Source organism: Mus pahari, chromosome 3, assembly GCF_900095145.1.
Source record: "Mus pahari chromosome 3, PAHARI_EIJ_v1.1, whole genome shotgun sequence".
Classification (NCBI taxonomy): Eukaryota; Metazoa; Chordata; class Mammalia; order Rodentia; family Muridae; genus Mus; species Mus pahari.
In genome coordinates this window covers 117,791,266-117,811,199 of record NC_034592.1, presented here as the reverse complement: position 1 = coordinate 117,811,199, position 19,934 = coordinate 117,791,266, and the positions used below count along the sequence as shown (strand labels likewise).

The 19,934-nt window shown below is 40.7% G+C and overlaps 1 protein-coding gene across 3 annotated transcripts in view; it reads right to left on the bottom strand.

Annotated features, from left to right (window-relative positions):
* Positions 1–19,934, bottom strand: part of Plcb1 (phospholipase C beta 1) — a 671,407-nt gene that overhangs the window by 619,383 nt on the left and 32,090 nt on the right. Inside the window, exon 1 of one of the 3 annotated variants that reach the window (XM_029535965.1) lies at positions 5,239–5,883. The exons of the other annotated variants lie outside the window; for them this stretch is intronic. Coding sequence (XP_029391825.1) covers positions 5,239–5,259 — 21 coding nt within the window. The 5' untranslated portion in view covers positions 5,260–5,883. Of the gene's footprint in view, positions 1–5,238; positions 5,884–19,934 lie in introns of those variants that run through there. 3 annotated transcript variants of the gene reach the window in all.

Sequence of the window (19,934 nt, the reverse complement as noted above, 5' to 3'; positions counted from 1 at the left end):
CTACTACATATGAACTTTACACTACTACATATGGACTTTACACCATTACATATGGAGTTTATACTACTACATATGAACTTTACACTACTACATATGGACTTTCTGTTCTGACAGGGACCAACACTGGATGTTGCTTCCTTGGAGTCACTGCTAATACTTTGGGTGCTTCCAGCACACACACACACACCCCGACACACACACACCTTTGGCTAACTTACAGAAGCTGAAGAATAATATACCTTGTCTGATGTTTTTCTAAACTGATCCCGGTTGAGGTTAGCTCAGATTCTTGTATCAGCAGGTTTATGACTTTCACCAAATCTGAGAAGATTTTAGGCATTATTACCTGAAATACATTTGTCTTTCTCTTGTGACTTTTCGGGACTCTGGTGGCAGAAATCTTTGCTATTTTATTAATTGTGTTATTCACACCTCTTTTCCAAAGAATTTCATTCCTACTGTTCAGATGGGGGTAACTTCTATAAATCTGCCCTCATTCAGTGTGCTATGCACTTGACTAACATTTTTTTTTGTGTGTGAGAAGAGGAGGTTATTATTTTTATTTGGTTCTTGTTCAAGACTTGTATGTCTTTCCTGGGATTTCTTACTTCTGCTTTAATTTCTATCGGCGTGTGGTTATGATTATGATTATGTGTTGTTATGGATAACTCCAACATATGATAGGTGAGTGGGCATCTGTCTTTTCTCTCTCAAGTTGTAACTTTTCTGGCTCTGGGTAGTTTTCATTTGCTTCCTGTACCCTTCACGTATTACACTGGATGATCTGGTATTCTCCTTGAGTCTTTCATTTCTGTAAACCATCATCCTGGCTCACGTTTGTCACTTGCGTCTGAGTTGACCTTCCAAGAAACTTTAGTTTCAAAGCTTTTGCTTTGCTATCTTGGTCCTCTTTGTCTACATGAAGCAGATTGACCACTCCCACAAGAGCCTGTGCCCTCCCTGGGGCACAGGAGTGTATTTAGTCTGACCATCCCAGACATAGGGAGCCTCTGGCCTATAGGGAAAAACTGGCTTCTGGGCCAAGTGTTTGTTGAAGTAGAATGTTTCTCCCTAGTTGTGAGAGCCTAGTTTCTAGACACAGGCTCTCTTTCTCCAGGAAAATGTCAGAGAGGTTGGGCCTGAACATTAGAGAACTCCCATGTTGGGGTGCTTCTTATGGTAGGCTTCCTTTGGGGTGTGACATCCAGTTACCATCTCCTCACTGTGTACATTGTGCCTCTTTGGATGGCCACAGTACTGTCAAATGAGCTCCTCAATGAGTCCTGCAGGTGGTGCTGGTCTATCATGATGACCCCAGAGGGATAATTCCAAGATTCAAAGGAGAAAAGAGGTTCTCTGTGCCTCCTGCTGCAGTTAGGGAAGGGGTATGGAATATTGGGGATTTCTTGGTATGCTTCTCACTGGGGACACACTAGATGACTTCAGGTTATTCCTCCATCCCTGATGATACAAACCAATGTGCCTCTCCTTGGCAACATTCAGGAAAACCTACCAACTTTCTTTTCATTCTTTGTAAATTTTTATTTCATTTTTCAAATTATTTTAAATTTTTAGTACCAAATAAAGACAGGAACCATTATGGCATTTTCAATAATATTTATTTCAGTGCATTTTCTTCCTCCCTACCTCATCTTCACCCTCCTCTATTACCTGGTCTCCTTCCCTTCTAGACTAGTTTACTTGCATGTCTCCTACATTCTTCTCCCTATACCCTCTCCTCAACACCTCCTTTTATATCCCCTTATTCTCCTTTCAAGCTCTTATAAGCTTTACCCATATCCATACAATTTACACACACATACACACACACACACACACACACACACACACACACACGTACACATGCATACATGCACTCATAAAGTTAGGAACCAAACATAAGAGAAAATTATGGAGTCTTTTGAGTACATGCCCAGGATCTACAGGCACTTCATCATTTCTAGTCTGGTCACTTACCTCAGCACAGAATAGAGAGATGAGTCTACACCATCCCTTTGAATGATCCTGTTTGTAAAATCCAAATCCATTCTGGTACACCTTTGTCTAAAGCTTTATAATCCTTCAAATTTGATTCAGTGAAAGACCAACCCTTACCCTTTACCTGGTTAAACTTAATATATCCACTGTCATTTGCCCTTGCCTTCCAGCTTGCTCCCTAAGCTTGCCTCCTACTATGGCTTCCAGTCCCCGTTTGATTTGGTCCAGACCACTGGGCTGTACAGTCCTTCAAACCCTCTCAGGTGTTGGAGTTAGGGTGTGACAGTGGTACAGTCCATGCCAGGACACATGAGGGACTGGACAAACAAACAAAAACCCAGAAGGACCCCAGTTTCACACTAGTTAATTCTCTGTTTGAAGCCTGCTTCCTCTAGATAGCCACAAGCACCAGCCCCCACGGCCTCTGAATCTCTGCTCAGAGCTCAGCTCATCATAAATGTCTTCCCTGACCATGCATAACACAGCCCTTCTGGCTCCCTTTCTAGTTCGTCTCACACTCTCATGGCACTCCATAGCAGGCTGCCACCCTCATTGTGTTTGCAATGTGATGGCTAATACACAAGAGTGAGCGCTGCCATTCAGTAGATGTTCATAAGCTGTGAGTGACCTATAGCCTGCATATCCCAGCTCTAGACAGCCTGGATTAGCATGGGTAGAATGGGTACACCAAACGCTTCTTGGGGAAAAAACACATCTGCAGAGAAACTGCCCTAGACTGTTAAAAAGGCAGTAGCAGGTGGGGTAGTTCCCAGCCAGGTAAAAGCTCAAGGGCGACTTGACCTCTTTAAGCAGTGTTTGCAAAATATATTGGGATGAAGAAACGTCCACCTTGCGGTTCACTACAACTTTCTAGTGGCAATGGAATGTGTCCTCAGATGAACATCTTTTAGTAAAGAAAATTCAACAGTTCCTCTCCTTTTAAAAGACAAAGTTATTCTTTAGATGGCCTGTATCTTCAGGTTTCAAAACTGTATGAATTATAATGAAAAACAAATTGAAAGGTACACACAGTGCATCCAACATGATAAATACTGATCACATATACTGTACAATTTACTTTATCTCAACCATCCTTTTTTTTTTCTATATGTGATGTATGAGGCAAAGAGAGGTTGAGCCACATGCCGCAAATGACACATCTCAGAAGTGACAGAGCCAGGGTTCTAGACATAGGCCTTAGAAACTTCACCTTCAGCTATGTACTGCTACAAAAACAACCAAACACCTAAATTAGTTTCTCTCCCAAGTGACAAAATGAACGAAACTCGTGAATAAGATGATGAAAATGCAGGAAGATAATGTCAACTGTCTTATCCCAAACCTTTGGCCTAAAGCTGACCATAAGCAATAGTCCTTGTTGCCCTCACACAGGAGAGAGGAGAGAAGCGAGTTAAGCTGAGAGAGATGCTTGGAAACCACATGCCCTCTGTTGTCTATTACTTTCACAGTAAACACAGATGTTTCAGAGTACAGCCACTGACATAAATAACAGGCTGTGTGCTCCTGTTTGCCACACCTGGATGGGCCAGCTTTTCCTCAGTGGTCATCATGGAACAATCAACCTAGAGAAAGTAACAATACTGAGCTTTCAGAATAGCAAGATTTTGGACTTCACAAAATATCCTGTATTTGATCACTTCTGACCTGTAAAGATGGCAATTCCATATTGTCTTAACCTAACAAACTCGGGATGTCTCTATTAACTTCCTACATAACCAGTCTTTTTGATTGAGAGTTTTTATGTTTATGTAAAGCTAGAAATTAAAGGTCACCTGAAATTTCTGTACACACTGTGTTTTTTTTTAATGTAATATTCTATTCCAAGTCAAAAAAGAAGAAATAAAAGCTACTCCTCAGCATATTGCCTTTGGACTTTTAATTTTCTGTTCTTGAAAGTTACAAGAAATGATATTTGAAATGTAAAGAAAATATCTAATAAGATAAAATAATAAGTAAAAGAGGTTGTTTGTTATAAAACAACAACAAAAAAAAGAAAAGAAATGATATTGTTTTCCCTCAGCCAGACCAAATAACTCTAAAACTTTAAATTTAATTTAAAGTAAATCATTACATGGTTTCCTATCACAATGTAACCACCTTAGACCTTGAAAAACAAGGTGACTTATACCAAATCATTCATTCGATTTTTTCCCTATGCTCACCTGCTTAAATTTCATTACATGTGTTTTATAGGATCCAAATGTAACTACCATAGACTTGCAACCTTCTAGGGAAAACACACAGCCAGCAACACATCTGTTTGTCCTGATGACACCTGAAGCTCCTGACTAAATCTGAGCCGGCATCTCCATCCATATATCTTATGAACAGCCGTGAGAAGCACCAGGTAGGCACTTTAAAACCAAACCTGGTTTCAGCACATGGGTGCCCCACAGAACCCAGGTGAAACACAGACAAGCCCACTAGAGGGATAAGCCAGTGTTTCTCGGAATTCCACACAGAGTTTTAGAATCCATGGAGAAGCCGTTAATAATAGGAAAGTTAATTCCTACTTGCTAAATCAGTGCAGATGATCCCTAGAACCCAAGTGGAATGGTCACACTGGCCAGTAGAGAAACAAATCAGCGCTCTTCACTACTCTGCAGGATCTATGCCTAGATGCCCACAGCAGCCGGGTGGAACACTGAAACTGACCTGCAGAGGGATGAGGTCAGTTCCACAAATTAATTGCCTCAAGCTGTCTTAATTAATACCAGAATGGCATTCTTTCAATATGAAATACAAATATAATATGAAAGATTGGCGTCTGATATCCAAAGAGAGGTGAGACTCGATGCCTGTTTTTTAAGAGGTAGACAATCTCAATCTACAGGGCCATTGTGCCTGGAAACTCAGTTTAGATCAAACTATGTTCTTTCTCAGCTTTCCACCCCTGAGCCTCAGTGGCTTAAGACCAAATAGTATTTTCATTCAGTCTTGTGTACTGAGTCCTCTCTCACTTTGGGTTCCGCGATGAGTATTCTGGAGTTCCTAGAATCTGAGTGGACACAGGAAGAAACTATCATGAAATTAACCAAGCTGTTAATATACCCACAATCTAACTGTGACATTCCTTCAAAGTTCCAATATTTCGATCAGATTAGGTACAAAAGTATGTAGACTATGGGCCAAAAATATCTGGTCACCTCTTAGAATTCAATTTCACATTAATAAAATTTCTTCTGAAAGACGCTAGCAGCTAGCTAATGAAGCTCTTACCACACGTGGCATGCCAGGCATTTCACACGACTCCTCGGAAGGCAAGGGTTATTCTCATTTTAGAGCACAGGAAACCAAAGCACAGATTGGTTAAGAACCTTCTGTAGAGACACATATGGTGTTCAAGCCAGGGTTTGAACCAGGGTGTCCATTCCATCCATGCTTTCACATGGGACATTGTAGAAAAGAACAGTTACAGAGGCCGAGGCTATGACCTAATTCTATACAGCACAAAGTGAAGAGATGGAGATTAACTGAACTTTTCATGCTCAGTAGCTCCCTTCCCAATATACATCCCCTAGATAAGGGCCTTCCTTTCCTCTCACTGCATGCCCTGTTGGCTCAGTTAGATATTAATGCGCTGATGCCTGCATCTTCACAGAGCACACTCAGCTCAAAAAAAGATGAGCTCAGAGCAAGGACTGATCCCTTCGCACGCTTCACTGACAAAACCTACTGCCCTCACCCTCGATCAAATGCATGTATTTCCCATCTCAGGAAAATGCGTGTGTGTGGCCCAGGCTACCAGAAGTGCGGAACGATTTCTACCTCCACTGTGGGAATTTTCCCATAATCATTCTTCGACAGCGGAGAGTCCTGAGGTTTAATTCCCATTTTCTCCCACTTATTTTAAGAGTTTTGGGTAATTTCCACATTCGTAAAACAGACTTTCAAAAAAAAAAAAAAAAAAGAATATTGCACACTGGGGAAAAAAACAAACAACCAATACTTCCAAATCTTCAGAGGAGAGAACAAAGGAGGTAAAATGATGAAGTAGGCGACTGGTAACAATTACCAGGAGTTGGTTTTGTCTACTCATCTGCTTTAGGCTCTGACAAGGTAGACAAGGCAATCCTCAAACTCACACTGCTCCTGCCACCACCTCCTAAGTGCAGGGAGTTTATACTTCTGGCTTAACCTGGTTTGTATCTATCCCTAAAAGCTCATGTTTTAAAGATGAGTTCCCTTCTCTAGTCATCCATTATATGACTGGTGTTCCCTACCATGTATGCCCACAGCTACCCAGCTCTCTGCTACAGGCCTAACAGCAAAGCATTTGCATGATCATTGGACTGAAGGTCTCAACCTTGGCGCTATCCCACACCTTCTCCCTCTGGAAGTTGATTGTCTCGGCTTTTGTTACAGTGACAGAAAGCTGACTAACACAGTCTCATAAATGACGTAACATTTCTCTGACTTCTTACCAATGCCCCGCCCCACCTTAGTCCTCAGTAGATCTAAGGTACTGCCTAGTTTCCACAGTTGTCATTGGGGGATGCTGGGTAATAATGGAGCTTATTTCCCTACAACCCCAGAGGGATATTTTTGTTCCTTTGGAAACATCAGTCAAATGTCAGAAAGGAGTATACACAAGTGAAACATTTACCTGGTTAGGGTATTACATTGTCTCAATGATTCAGATGAGGAAGGAGGCAACTGCTCTCTCCCCACTGAAAAAGCCCATTAAAATACAAAAGATACTCTACTGATTGGAGACAATTTTTAAAGGATGTTTCCAAATATGACTTTGTAACTACTCACAAAGCACTCCCCACAGTGTTTCCAGGCCTTTTGACAACACATCTTTGCAAGCCTTGTCATGAATACATGGCGTCTACTACTTTCCTGTATGAATGACTTGCTTTGGCATCAAAAACCATCGAAGACTCGCTGGAATGACATCTGTATTTCTACGGCCTTGAAGCATTTTCTCTCCTTGTAAGAGCAGTGACTTACAAAACCAGCTGGACTAGCCTAGTGAAGGATTAGAGACTATATGGGTCACACACCAGTCATCTAACTGAAGCATTGGCCACAACACAAGGCTCTTTGGTAGAGCCACACATCCACCACAGGATATACGTAGAAGCTAGATGGAACCCAGAGGAAACCAAAAATGGTCCACCCAAACCCACATCAGACTGTGAACCCACGCTGACCCCCACATGAATGAAAAGGTGCTGATCTGAGGCACTACATTTTAGGCCATTCTGCTACACAGCAAACACTAATAACTTCTATTGCTGTTGTTGTTGCTGCTGCTTGGTTTGTTTAGCTTTATTCTTTACAAATAACTACATCACAAAAATAAAAGAGAAACAGGAAATATCTCTTAGTAGACAATATATACACTTAAAAGGAGTAACAAAGTATCACCTTCAATCCTTTCTAAAGCAGACTTATTTATATGTCCAACTGTAAATCTTCTAACATATCAACCTCAGTTAAATCACTGGTTTTACTTAGTTTTGAGAATGACAGTATATCGCATTGGAAAGATTCTTGGTTGGTTGGTATTTTAGAACTGTATATTTTGATTTTTGTGTATGTATGTGTATGTCCATATACATGTGCATGTATGTGTGTATACATGCATGGTAGGTATAGAGGAAATCCCCAGCAAGCTCATTCCTCAGGTGCTTCTTGATCATGGCTTTAAAAACTCTCTCTCTAGCATAGGATTCACCAATTAAACTAGGCTAGCTTCCCAGTAAGCCACAAGGATCCCCCAGTGATGCTGGAATCACAAAGGCACTCCATGATGCTCAAAACTTTTATGCAGGTTCTAAGGATAAACTCAGCCCCTCAAGCTTGTACTTTAGTGACTGAGTTATCTCCTCAGTCCTATTGGTCCTCAATTCTATCAGAGGAAAAAAATGAAGAAATTGAAGATAATTAATTCTAAAGCCCTGTCAAATTCCAAAATGAAGGATTTGGGTATATTTTCTCCATCCCTGTCCCCACATAAACAAACACACATATTTCCTCCCTTTCAAATAACAGTCTCTGGGTACCAGCACTGTGCCAAGCATAGCTCTGAGCCATAAGAAGAGCAGTGTAGGGGACAGACATTCATATGTAGCAGCAGTGTGCTAGTATTGTGTATGGCAGCTTAGTCAATTGTATAAGGACCTCCCCAAATCCACACTTAGTCACAAGGCACTATGGCATGAAATCTCTCACACTGAGGGTCAACAGCAGTCAATACAGGAACTGGACACTCAACTTTATAAAACTGTTTTACTGTCACTGAAACATATAGCATAACAAGATGGAAGCCATTTAAACTGGAGACAATCCACTGCCTCGGCAGAGGGAAATTATTGAGAGGATGTCAAATGGAAAGTAACGTTCTCCACCATGGGGACTGGAACAAAGCCAGGACACTTAGTGTGGCTGAAGGACAAAAAGCGAGGGGCCAGTGGTCTGAAGGTTTGGAGAAGAATGTGTTCAAGCAAGGAAGACTTCAGCCTGGGATAGGTGGAGCTGAGAATGCAGCAGGAGCAGGGCAGGCACGGAGCCAGGGAGGGTAGAGTATGTATCTAAGAAATGCTTGGCCTCATAAATCTCAGGTGCAAGATATTGTTTGAGGAGATAAGGCCAAGACCCATGTGTTCCGGTAGTGAATGAAGTGCAGATGTGGAGTCCCTGGACAGTGACTAAAGAAGGGATGCTATTCAGCTCCAGGAGAGTTGACTGAGGTGGACAGCTAGGGAGGGAGAGAACAGGAAGGGAGGCAAATTAGCTCAACATTTCAAGGAAGATGGGGCAATCAGTATTGTAAGACACTGAGTTATAAAAAGGTACCTAAAACAGTAAGGATAGGAGGTGGAGAAGGGATGGGGTGAGAGCCTGGATGAACATCGATTAAGGAGCAGGTGAATGGAGAGAATAAGAACGAGTTTGGTGAGAATGAAGACAGAAAAGGTGCATCTGTGAGGGGCCAGAGTGGGAACAGAGTTCTCTTGTATTATAGAAGAGACACTCTGCAGTTAATAATGTACAGAGCCAGTTATAGCGGAAATATTGATAGCTCAATGAACACAGGAAATAAACATTAGTGTAAATTCATCGAGAAGTCAGGCTCCTGGACCAAGAAGATAGAGATCACCTGGGAAGGGAGACACATAGGAGTAGAAGGAGATGGGGTGACTCTGGGGCTTAGAACCTGGAGGAGATGTCCTATTATGTGTTCCCATTTCTCCAACAGAAGGTTGGAGGTCATATAAAATGCTGAGGGAAGCAGCTGGCAGCTGAAACAAGGAGACTAATGAATGAGTAACAAAAGGAACAAACCTTGCATTTGGACACTGACAGATGGGCCTTTTACTACCTAGTAACCTTTAACCTCAGACAAGCTACTGGACAACCTTCCTGAGTCTCAGCCATTTGGTATACACCTATTGAGCAATTAGTGCATACTAGCAGTATACTAGAAATGGGTAATGGTAATTGGGTAATATCCTTGAATTCAAGGGCTTTGTCATCTAATGGCCAAGCAAAAGGGGATTAGACAAAATTAACACATCACAGAAAGTGTTAAGGTGAAAAGAATTATGGTGTGTTCCAATAGCACCAAAGAGAGATTCCACACCAAACCAAAAGAGTTAGAGACAGCCTTCCAAGGAAAGACCTGACACAATTAACTAGCATGAACTGAGTTATTTATCATATAAGCTAATTGGTATAAAGTAAGGCTACCCCATGCACAGAACCATGTTCTTTGGAGCCACTAGCTATCAGAATTGAGCCTAACTACCTTCTTGTGGTAACTCAAAACTGACTAGGACACAGTTTTCTTCAGGCTTCATTTCCCCTTTTGACTTTCAAAAGTAGTGTCTTACTTGAGCTATCCCAAAATCTTCTTCCATGGGAAATTAATAACAAAGGCTGGTCCCTCTATCAATACCTATACCCCATGATCTAACGAAAGAGGGAAATTTTCATTTTCTGCAAGACCATAGTAACACCTCACTGCGAGGAAACTGTGTACTGGCTCAGAAATGCCATCTCAAATCCATTTTCCACCCACCAATGACTATTGAAATTTTCCACCATCATGGGAATGTTCCCTAACAGCATGAGTCCAGAGGTTTCTACAAAGCACTCGAGGCGGGGGGGTCTATAATAAAGGAAATGGACTTTAATTTAAAATAATTTTTAAATTTCATTTAAAAAGCCATGTGTACATAGGGAATATTGCATCAGACAGCAAAATCCATTCACTGCTCACTATGATGAGCAGGAAGTGAAGTTAATTCTCGTGTTCCACAAAAGGAAGTCATTCTGCCTGGTGTCCTGACTCCACCATTCATATTTCCTTCAGATTGATGGGGCAATTCAGCTAGAAATTCTTTGCCAAGGAGTCATATTTATAAATCTTACCTAGCCCAATGCCACGTGAAAGTCACTTTGGAGTAATAGCCCTTTAAAGGGGCACAGGACCCCAGGGCACACACGCTTCAGAGCCATATTTCAGAGAGAGGACAGGAGGCTTAGAGAAACAAATGTTTTGTTTAAAACACTGGGGTGTGGGCCTGAAATATGCTGACCTTCAGCCATGTTTTCCACTGCAAAACTCAATCCTTATGCCACATATTCTGATGGCTCATTGAGACCAAATTAACAGCACTCGACTTGAAGTTTCATAGTCACTAATGTATTGAAGATTCCAAATAGGATATTGCCAGAGACCTGATGTTTATGCCTAATGAGTGAACAGGTTCTTATACATTAAGTAGGCTGGCCTGGTGGGAACTGGCAGATTGGATGTCACATGTCCTGGCTATGGCAGTCATCTGCTGCTTTGCTCTGGCCAAATGTGGCTGTTGGGCCCGTTGGAGAGTACTATCTTGTAGTAGTTATTTGAGAAATTTAGATTTACATATAAATTCCCTAGGTTTTGAAATGTGAGAACATTGTTCAGACTAAGCAAAATCTGTTTATGAATGTGTTCAACTCCCAGTTTGTAGCTTATAGTACACAGATATACAAAGTTTGAGTAACTGAAAATTAAGGCTTCAAAAGCGGCCATGGCTGATAGTATTATTACACACTCACATACACCCATTCACACCACTGACAGATCTCAGCTGCAGCTGTGAATGAGAGCTTTCTCAAAGCCTGGAATTTGCTTGACTTATGGTTCTGGAGCAAGAGAAGTTGGCACAAGAGCTGGGACAAAACCCCAGAAGAGCTGTTCACTCACTTCTGGGGTTTGGTGGTTAATTGCCACAGCTCCCTCTCCTCTGTGCTGTCTCCAGAGCTTCACAGAGGAATGGAATCACTCATGTACCCTACCGTGTATTTATTTAAGCACTCACCTCACAATAGCTGCCTTTGTTTGCCTACCTCAGGTCCCCACTGTGTGTCATATGTCAAAGGGTCACCCTGAATAAAGCTTGAGGCTGACAGCTGGAAGAATTCAACCAATACTGACGCTTCCTGCAGCATTTTTTTTTCTTTACTTTTTGATTTCATCTCTCTCTTTAATTATAAACCAGGAAGGGCACAAGTCTATGAGAAAGTCATAACGTTTCTAAGGTTGCATTCACTCTGGTGTTCTAATATCTCAATATTCAAACTATAATGCTGAAGCTGCTGTCCTCTTGCATAATGAAGTCATGCAAGAGGAACAAATGTTCATCTAAAAATAGAATCCATTATGTATAGCAGCACAGTCATTAGCTTCTTAGTATAGCAACTAGTTCTGCCTCATAAAACTTTTCATTGACGCCTTCATTTCACACAGGTGCACTGCCTGCCACGGTACAATGCCATTTCCAGACCACAGACCCAAAGCGGAGTTCTGCACTGTGCTGGACAGAAATCTCATGCAAAATCATTCTCATCCTGGTAACATCCCTTGCAGAAGGCAGAGTGAGTGGAAACAAAGAATCCCTATGAGAGAAACGTGAATTTTGCTTCACCCATGGGTACCATCTAAAGATGACTAAAAGGCAGGCTTCCTATCACACGTGAAAATACCTGGCTTTCCATGGTTTCCCTGGTTGGGTGTAGATGGAAAGAAAGGGAAATTCTTATAAACTGACAAGAAATGATACAATGCTGCAATTTAATAAGATACCCTTGGTATTTTTAGATAAAAGTTCAGTTATGGGGCTGGTGAGATGGCTCAGTGGGTAAGAGCACCCGACTGCTCTTCCGAAGGTCCAGAGTTCAAATCCCAGCAACCACATGGTGGCTCATAATCATCCGTAACAAGATCTGACGCCCTCTTCTGGAGTGTCTGGAGACAGCTACAGTGTACTTACATAGAATAAATAAATAAATCTTAAAAAAAAAAAAAGTTCAGTTATAAAATTAAATATTCACATAGGCTTTGGGTTGTCTTTTCTTTTGGCTGTTTTATTTTGAAACTTGTTTTGATGGTTTGGTTTGGTTTGGTTTGGTTTGGTTTGGCTTGGTTTGGTTTGGTTTGATTTGGTTTGGGTATGCTAAATATTGACCAGAGCCTTGTAGATGCTAAGATATACTCTGTCATTGTTACAGCCTAAGCTCTTTAAAGCCACTCTTAATACACATTCCCTTCTTCAAAGGGGCAGCTAGTTTAATTATGCCCCTTTAGTAATGGGGAAGCTAGCTGATGGACACAAAGGAGAACAGGCAGGCTTAGATGGGGACATTTGGCAAGCACATAACACCAGTGCATCTTGGGGAGTGGGAAGCTAACATATTTTAATTGCTTATAAATATAACAAGAAGTGCTATTCTGGTTCAATCTTGAACATTAAGAAGCATTCTAAAACTGCCAGTAATTTCCTACCTTACTAGATACAGTTTAAGGAATAGCATCCAATCATATTCAAATAATTCAGAATTGTGTCAGGACTATGGGGGTTCATGGCGGGTGTTGCTCCTGATGAAAAGCAGGTCATGGCACAGGCTGCCAGAGCCACGTGTGCGCAGCCTCTAAGTTTCATGAATTCCTTGGTGATGCTCACCTGGGCTGTATGATACAAACAAATGAGGAGATTTAAAAACATAAAGTGCACTCCACATAGCAGCCCAGTAGAGCGGAAGTGTTGTGTTAGGGGAGGGAGTATGGAGCAAAAGACAGTACTATTTGTAGCTTCCCCAATAGTTTTTAATGTGCAGCCCAAGTTGGGCATTCTTCTTCATACTCTGCTTCTTCTCGGAAAATGTACTGTACCTATTAAGACTCCTTATTCAAACAAATCTGAGGCGGGAAGTCCTACAGATAAATAAATCTAACACATTAATCAGCTCCTTGAAAATATAAAGTGTTAAAATCTAGGCCATATGGCCAGGCGGCCCTGTCAGGACTCTATTTCGGGCGTGGGTCAACCGCATAACCAAAGGTCAGCACATTACTTCTGAGTGCACTTAAATTGACTTGCTTATAAATGATAATTATAGCACTGACCTTCACAGGCATACGGGCATGATTACACAGTTATACATTATTATAACGCAGTGATATAGTTTGTAAAGTTTTTATATTCATATATATAAACAATATATATTATATAAGAGGTTTGTATATAATATACAAACACTATATTACATGAAATAGTATATTATATAGTAGTATATATGGTACATGTTCTATTTATAATGCACAAACATCACAATATATACTAGAACACAATATATACTAGAACACATTATACATTGCATAATAGTATATGTATATTACAGTACACAGTATATGTATGTATTTGTGCATATATGTATATCATAAAAGTTCACTGGAGCAAAATATGCACTCTCTAAATGCCACAAATATGTACTATTATACTGTATATTTACTTAAATATATAACAATATAAACAATAAGTTTATATACTGTATGTATACCTCTCTTCTCTTTTTTTATTATATTGCATATGGAAAATATCACAGGTGTGTTTGTTGTTAGTGATGCTACTGGTAAGAATAACACTAAAGATACTAGAAAATAAACATACTAAGAAGAAACATTTCCCCAGTCTTGAATTTGTATGTGAATAACAGCTTCTCAATAAACTGCTCAAATGTTGCTTTTTACCTTTTTAAATTATTTAAATAAAAGAAACAATAATAAAATATGACATATGGAACAAAACAGTTATGTTACTTTCTTTAGTCTTGTTTATGTGGTGATAAATGCTTTCAAAATGAGGATCTAAATTTAGTTTCACCAAAATACAAAGAGAAGTTTGTCCTGTTTATTAAGTATAGCAAGAGCTTGGTAGAAGCCCATGTGTAGGGTCAAACAAGCTTGCCTTGGCAAGAAAATGAACCACGAAAGAAGCAAGACCATTCACTGTCTCTGAGAGATCTGCAGCTCAAGCAAGCTGGCACAATAAGGTTAGTGGCTATCTGCATAAAAGGAACTAAAACCATAAGCAACATACAAATGTATTTCCTCCACACATTCTTCCAATTCCACAGCTCAAATCATGTTTCTACCAGAAAGGATTGAAGCCCCTCCTAATAGCTTCATGGTGTAGGAAGTAGCCCATTCCACTTCTAAGACACGTATGTTGCTATTGCTGCTTCCACACAGACACACAGTGACGGTGACACAACAAAGTAACTGTCAGGATGACATTTCACCATAACTACAGTGACGTTAAAATACACTTCAAGAAACTGTACTTGATCAGAAGTTCTATCAAAATGTTATGAATCACCAGCCACCAAGGATACATGAAAAACTCCATTCTAATAATATGTACACTTAAGTTGTGTCTATAAACACTAAGCCTCGGTCGCACCTGGCTCTCCAGCACCAGCCAGCATTTATTGTAATGAAAACCAAAGGGAAGTCCTGGCGGTGAAAAGCCAGTGTTGATAGAAATGGAACCTAATGAGAAATTCATCTGATGAGCAGGACAAATGCCTGTTCCTAGCAATCCAACGGTGCTTTGCTTGGGCTCAGAAACACTAAAATCCCAACTTCTAAGGATCAGGTCGGTGTGGATAAGAAAGAAAACCTGGTACCAGTACAACTGTGATAATCCCAAAACGATTATCTTAGGGAAAAGACACAGGCAACGGTGCAGCATCTGAGTCTCCTGGAGGATAATAATATCATTTTCTCTTATCAAAGACCTTTAAATCATCTTAAAGCATATTCCATAAGATGTTTCAAATCCCCTATGGTCTAAAAAACTTTCACCTATGATGGAGTATTTATTAGTGAATATCCTCAGAGGAAACGTCTTTCTGGCAATAAATCCCTTCTTTTGCCTTCCATGGCTCTGTTCCCAAAACATTATGAAATACATAAACAAACATCTTGTTTGCCCAACAAGCCCCAAGCTTCAGTGCTCTAGATCAAAAGAGCACAATAATCCTGAAGTGAAAGCAGGTCACTTTTAGCAAGAAGAAAAATGGGAATAAAAATGCAAACATACATAAATGGTCACTTTGCTTTCAAAGCCGCCCATTTATGGCCCCTAACAATGCATTAGGAACAACTGGGAAGTCAGAGATTGTTTATAACAAAAGTCACCACAAAGGACTGGGTGTTCACAAAGAAGTAGGCATGATGTTATTGTTTACAGTGAACCTTCATCCTTATCCTAACTTAGCAATACTTTTTTACAGATGAACAAAGCAGGGCCTAGATAGTCATCTAAGACCTGAGGTAACTTATTAAACATAAGACATCAGACACTGAACCCAAAGGCAGGCACATCTGCCATGACAATATAAATTAGTTCTGTTTCAGGGAAAACAACCCTGGCTTAAAGTAGTGGCTCTTAATGAAAGAATAGGTATTCTTATAATCAGTTTATCATGCTGATTTAGAGGCATCTACACTAACCTATTTAGTATTACATATACATAACAAGACAACCCCAAACAGTGAAAACAGTTGACTTTAGAAGTGGTTCTAGGATACAGCAGGGGTGAGAAAGGGAGATAGAAAGAGAAGAAAGCCATATTGATTTTTTTTTCAAACCAGTTAACAATGAAGTGAGTGGGCTTCATTATACATGAGTACTTTAGCAATTAACACCCAGAATGCACCTCTCAGTTTTCCAGCCTAAAGGGCTGGTATTGATATGTTATGTACCCATCAGATCTCATTGGTGAGGGTGGATGTTACTCACCGGACCCTACGACCAGACTACACTGGATGTGAAGTGATTTCTAACAGTTGGAGATAAAAAGCAAAAAGTATCAGATGCTGGATAGACACTGGAACATGACTGGGGGGGGGGGTCCTATGGCGGGGCAAGGAACAGGTAGCACATGTGGAACTGCTTCCATCTGTCTCACTGACAGTGGAGATGGGAAGGCAGAGCAGGGAGGGAGAAAAGCACTGGACCCAGGGGTATCATTCGGTCTGCAGTGGCCCGGGAAGAGTGGTAGTGCTGACAAAGTTGCACCGCATCAATTGTGCTGTGTGCTAAGGTGGCTTCATTTATTATTTCAACCTCTTGGAAAAGTCAACCAAAGTGAACAACCTTTAGCCCTTTATTTGTAACTGCATCTTTATGTTCAAGCATGCTGTCAATTCTGGAGTACTACTGGAAAGAAAGATCAGAAATGATGTTCCTGGAATGCACTAGGCACGTGTCTCCCGAAGAGGAAGTCCACTGCCAAGTGGCTCATCATAAAGCATGGGCCCACCATTCTTTATGGAAGCCAGAATGGTTTTTTTTTCCATAGGAAATCACATGATTCTTTTTTGTGAGGTTTATGATTCATCATCCAAAATATTTCTTAGCTCTGGACTTCTGTTTTAAAAATATCACCGTGGCTTATGTAAATATTTAACTTTTAAACTTTTCATTTGAACTCTGTATAGAAATCTCAGATTACAAGTGAAGGGTATCTACCGCTGACATTTACAGACACATCAGCCATCAGCCCTCTGGCCGAGGGGCCCACAGGCTGCCTCACACAGAGTCCTAGAGGAGGAGAGAGTGGCAGATGGAGCAGGGAGCAGGCAGTCCTTCCTATGCTGCTTCCCAGAAATGAGTGAACATGAAAGGATAAATGTATGCCTGTAATATAAATTACATGCAAACAGAAGGGGTGGTGCCTGCTCAACCAGAAAAGTGCCAAAGGCAGAAGGCAACTAGGAATGAAGTAGGTAATGACGACCATGAAGCCCACAGGCACAGACATTTCCAGCTATTCAAGTCAGTTGAGACAATGGAGCATTGGGTCAGTACGATGCCTTTGCAGTCCCGTGGACCCTCAACCTCTATGCTAAAAAGAAGATCCCACAGCAAATGGTGTCATAGGGTACTACCCACTGGCTATGACTAGAAAGTGTAGGGAGCCACCAACTCACAGGACAACCTACTGGAAGAAATCAAATTATGAACCCCATCTCATGCCGTTCATCAGTATCCATTACATGTGGGCGCCAAACCTCAACTAACAGTAATGATAGCAATAAGGATGATGAGTCAGGAAAAAAAAAAAAAAGGAAAAGAAGAGAAACAAAAGTTGAAATGTGACTCCATCAGAATTTCAGATTTCAAGCCATCTTTTGCCATGCATGAATTAGATGCTGGGGAATTCAAGACAAGCCACAGACAGAAGAATGTATTTTCAAGATTCACTCTGCAGCTAGAACCCAAGTAGTATCAACACAAGAGCAGGGGATGTGGTAAATAACCCAGAACAGAAATGGCCAGTAATGATCAAAAAGATGCTCAGTTTCCTGGCAAATCAGTTAGGGCAGATTAAAACATAGGTAGATACAACAGTTGCATCAGTCAGGCAAAAGTTGAATGTTTCCTAATTGACTGAGGCATAAGAACCATTTCTCTCACATAACATTATGTAGGTACAGCCAAAGACTAAAACTAAAGTCATGTTTAGCTTTCACACAGCAATGGTACTTGTATTTCCCTTAGAGAACCTGTAACCTGTATACCCAAAGACAGAACATCAGGCTGGCCATTACTCTGTGTTGTAGGAGGTTTGGTGTTGCCCCAAGTTAGAAAGAAACACCAAGAATCCACCAATGGGAACTTCATTATCATTAAATAAAAGTTTGCAATCCAATATGAGGACACATTAGTACAAGTTAAAAGAAGGGGGTAGGTTCGTACATGAATATCTGTAACATTCAGAGAAATCAAAGACAGGGTTTTAAATAGCAGAAATGACATAATAACGAGATACAATTGGATTTGAACAAAACAAAATGCGATATTTACACAACTATGTACTTCAGAATCATGAAAGAAACCCAGAAATCAACCACAAAGATGGTAGACACTCCTGGATGGAAAACACACACACACACACACAGAGAGAGAGAGAGAGAGAGAGAGAGAGAGAGAGAGAGAGAGAGAGAGGAAGAGGAACAAAGAGAGACAGAGGAGACAGAGAGTGCATTAGGATTGGAATAATGTTGACGATATTTATACTGCTTTAATCTCTTACTAGAAGAAAACTATTTATGTATTATCTGCATTTTAAAAAATCTGTATCAAAATATAGTAGTACAGAGTCCTTCACGAAAAAATTTTTCCCTCTCATTCCTTTTTCAACCTTATATACTTGTCTTCCTTTCCCCAGGGCTCTTCGTTTAGGGAAAGAAGGAAGGATTTATTGAAGTTTCTTGAGCTTCTCAGATCTGAACTAAACTGGTTTTATTTTTACAGAAAACTTGGCACAGAAACAGGGCTTGAAACTGCAAGACAATGTTCTCCTGTATCACATTTAGGCAGGAGTTTGTGGGTTCTTCTATGTTGAGCCTTTTCTCAGACTCTCATAGTGACTTGGATTCCTTGGCTAGCACTCCCTGTTATGGCTTCTGGTATCCATGTGGCATAGTCTAATGAAGGCAACCTTTTTGGCACTTGGGATGGGGAAGAACTTCTTCTCACCCATGACTTATAAATAAATCCATCCTTCTTTCATACTCCACACTTATACCAGAAAAGCTTAAAATAAAATAATCATATTCAGTAACTCATTTTTTTGCTAATTATATTCAATAATCTTTACAGAAACAACAGTCAATAGGAAAATTGTCAAAATAAGTCCAGCAGCGGAACAAAAATATGAACGTTTATCTCTAAAAGTGATATTCACATGCATCTGCTTGCACCAGCCCAAACACCCTGTCAGTGTTTCGCTACACACATTTCAGCTCTCTAAAAGGGACTTGCCAGTTCTGGTTTTGAATTCTGAAATCTCTCATCTGTGCTGTCTGTCTTCTTTGTCACCTATCATTTCTATGGTGACAAGTCAAGGCAGAGGTTGGTGAGGCAGCACTGCATTGTCTACAGAGAGGAAGCCAACAGCTTTGAAATCAGGGCAAGTGCAAGGCAGGATACAGCCATGACCAAAAATGGACATACATACGTTAGACACCATGAATGGGAAGGGCTCCTTTCAGAGCCAGACGAGGCAAGCTCTGACAACAAAGCTCTTTTGAGTGGCTCTCTAACCACTAGTCTTTCTTGTGAGTACAGGAAGTTTCCAGCAATTACTAATCAAGGAGCTTCCACACGAGCTTCATGCATCAAAAGCAGACCATGCTGAGGGACAGCTCAGAAAGACGAGGGGTCTTATATTAAATGCCAGTGTAAGCTTCCCAATCATGGAAAACAAATGTGGAAACTCAAATGGTAACCTTGAAAGAATTATATTGTGCTCTCTGAGGTCTCTATAACCCAGATGGCGGGTTCTGAATACTAACTACCAGGAAAACAAAATACTTTAAAAAGGGGGTCCTGTACGGAGCATGTGATTGCACCACTCATCCCTGTTCCTTTAAAGAAGTTCATGCACAACCTCAACTAACATGCTGGCATGCTGCCCTCTGTTTGTGTGCACAGTTTGTCCAGCCTGCATGGATTCTAACGTATTGTTTACAGTCGTCCAAGACCAAAAAGGGGATACATCACTTGATCCGGTTCCAAGACTGGGCTTAAAGCCAGAAAGAAAATGACAAACTTGAAAAT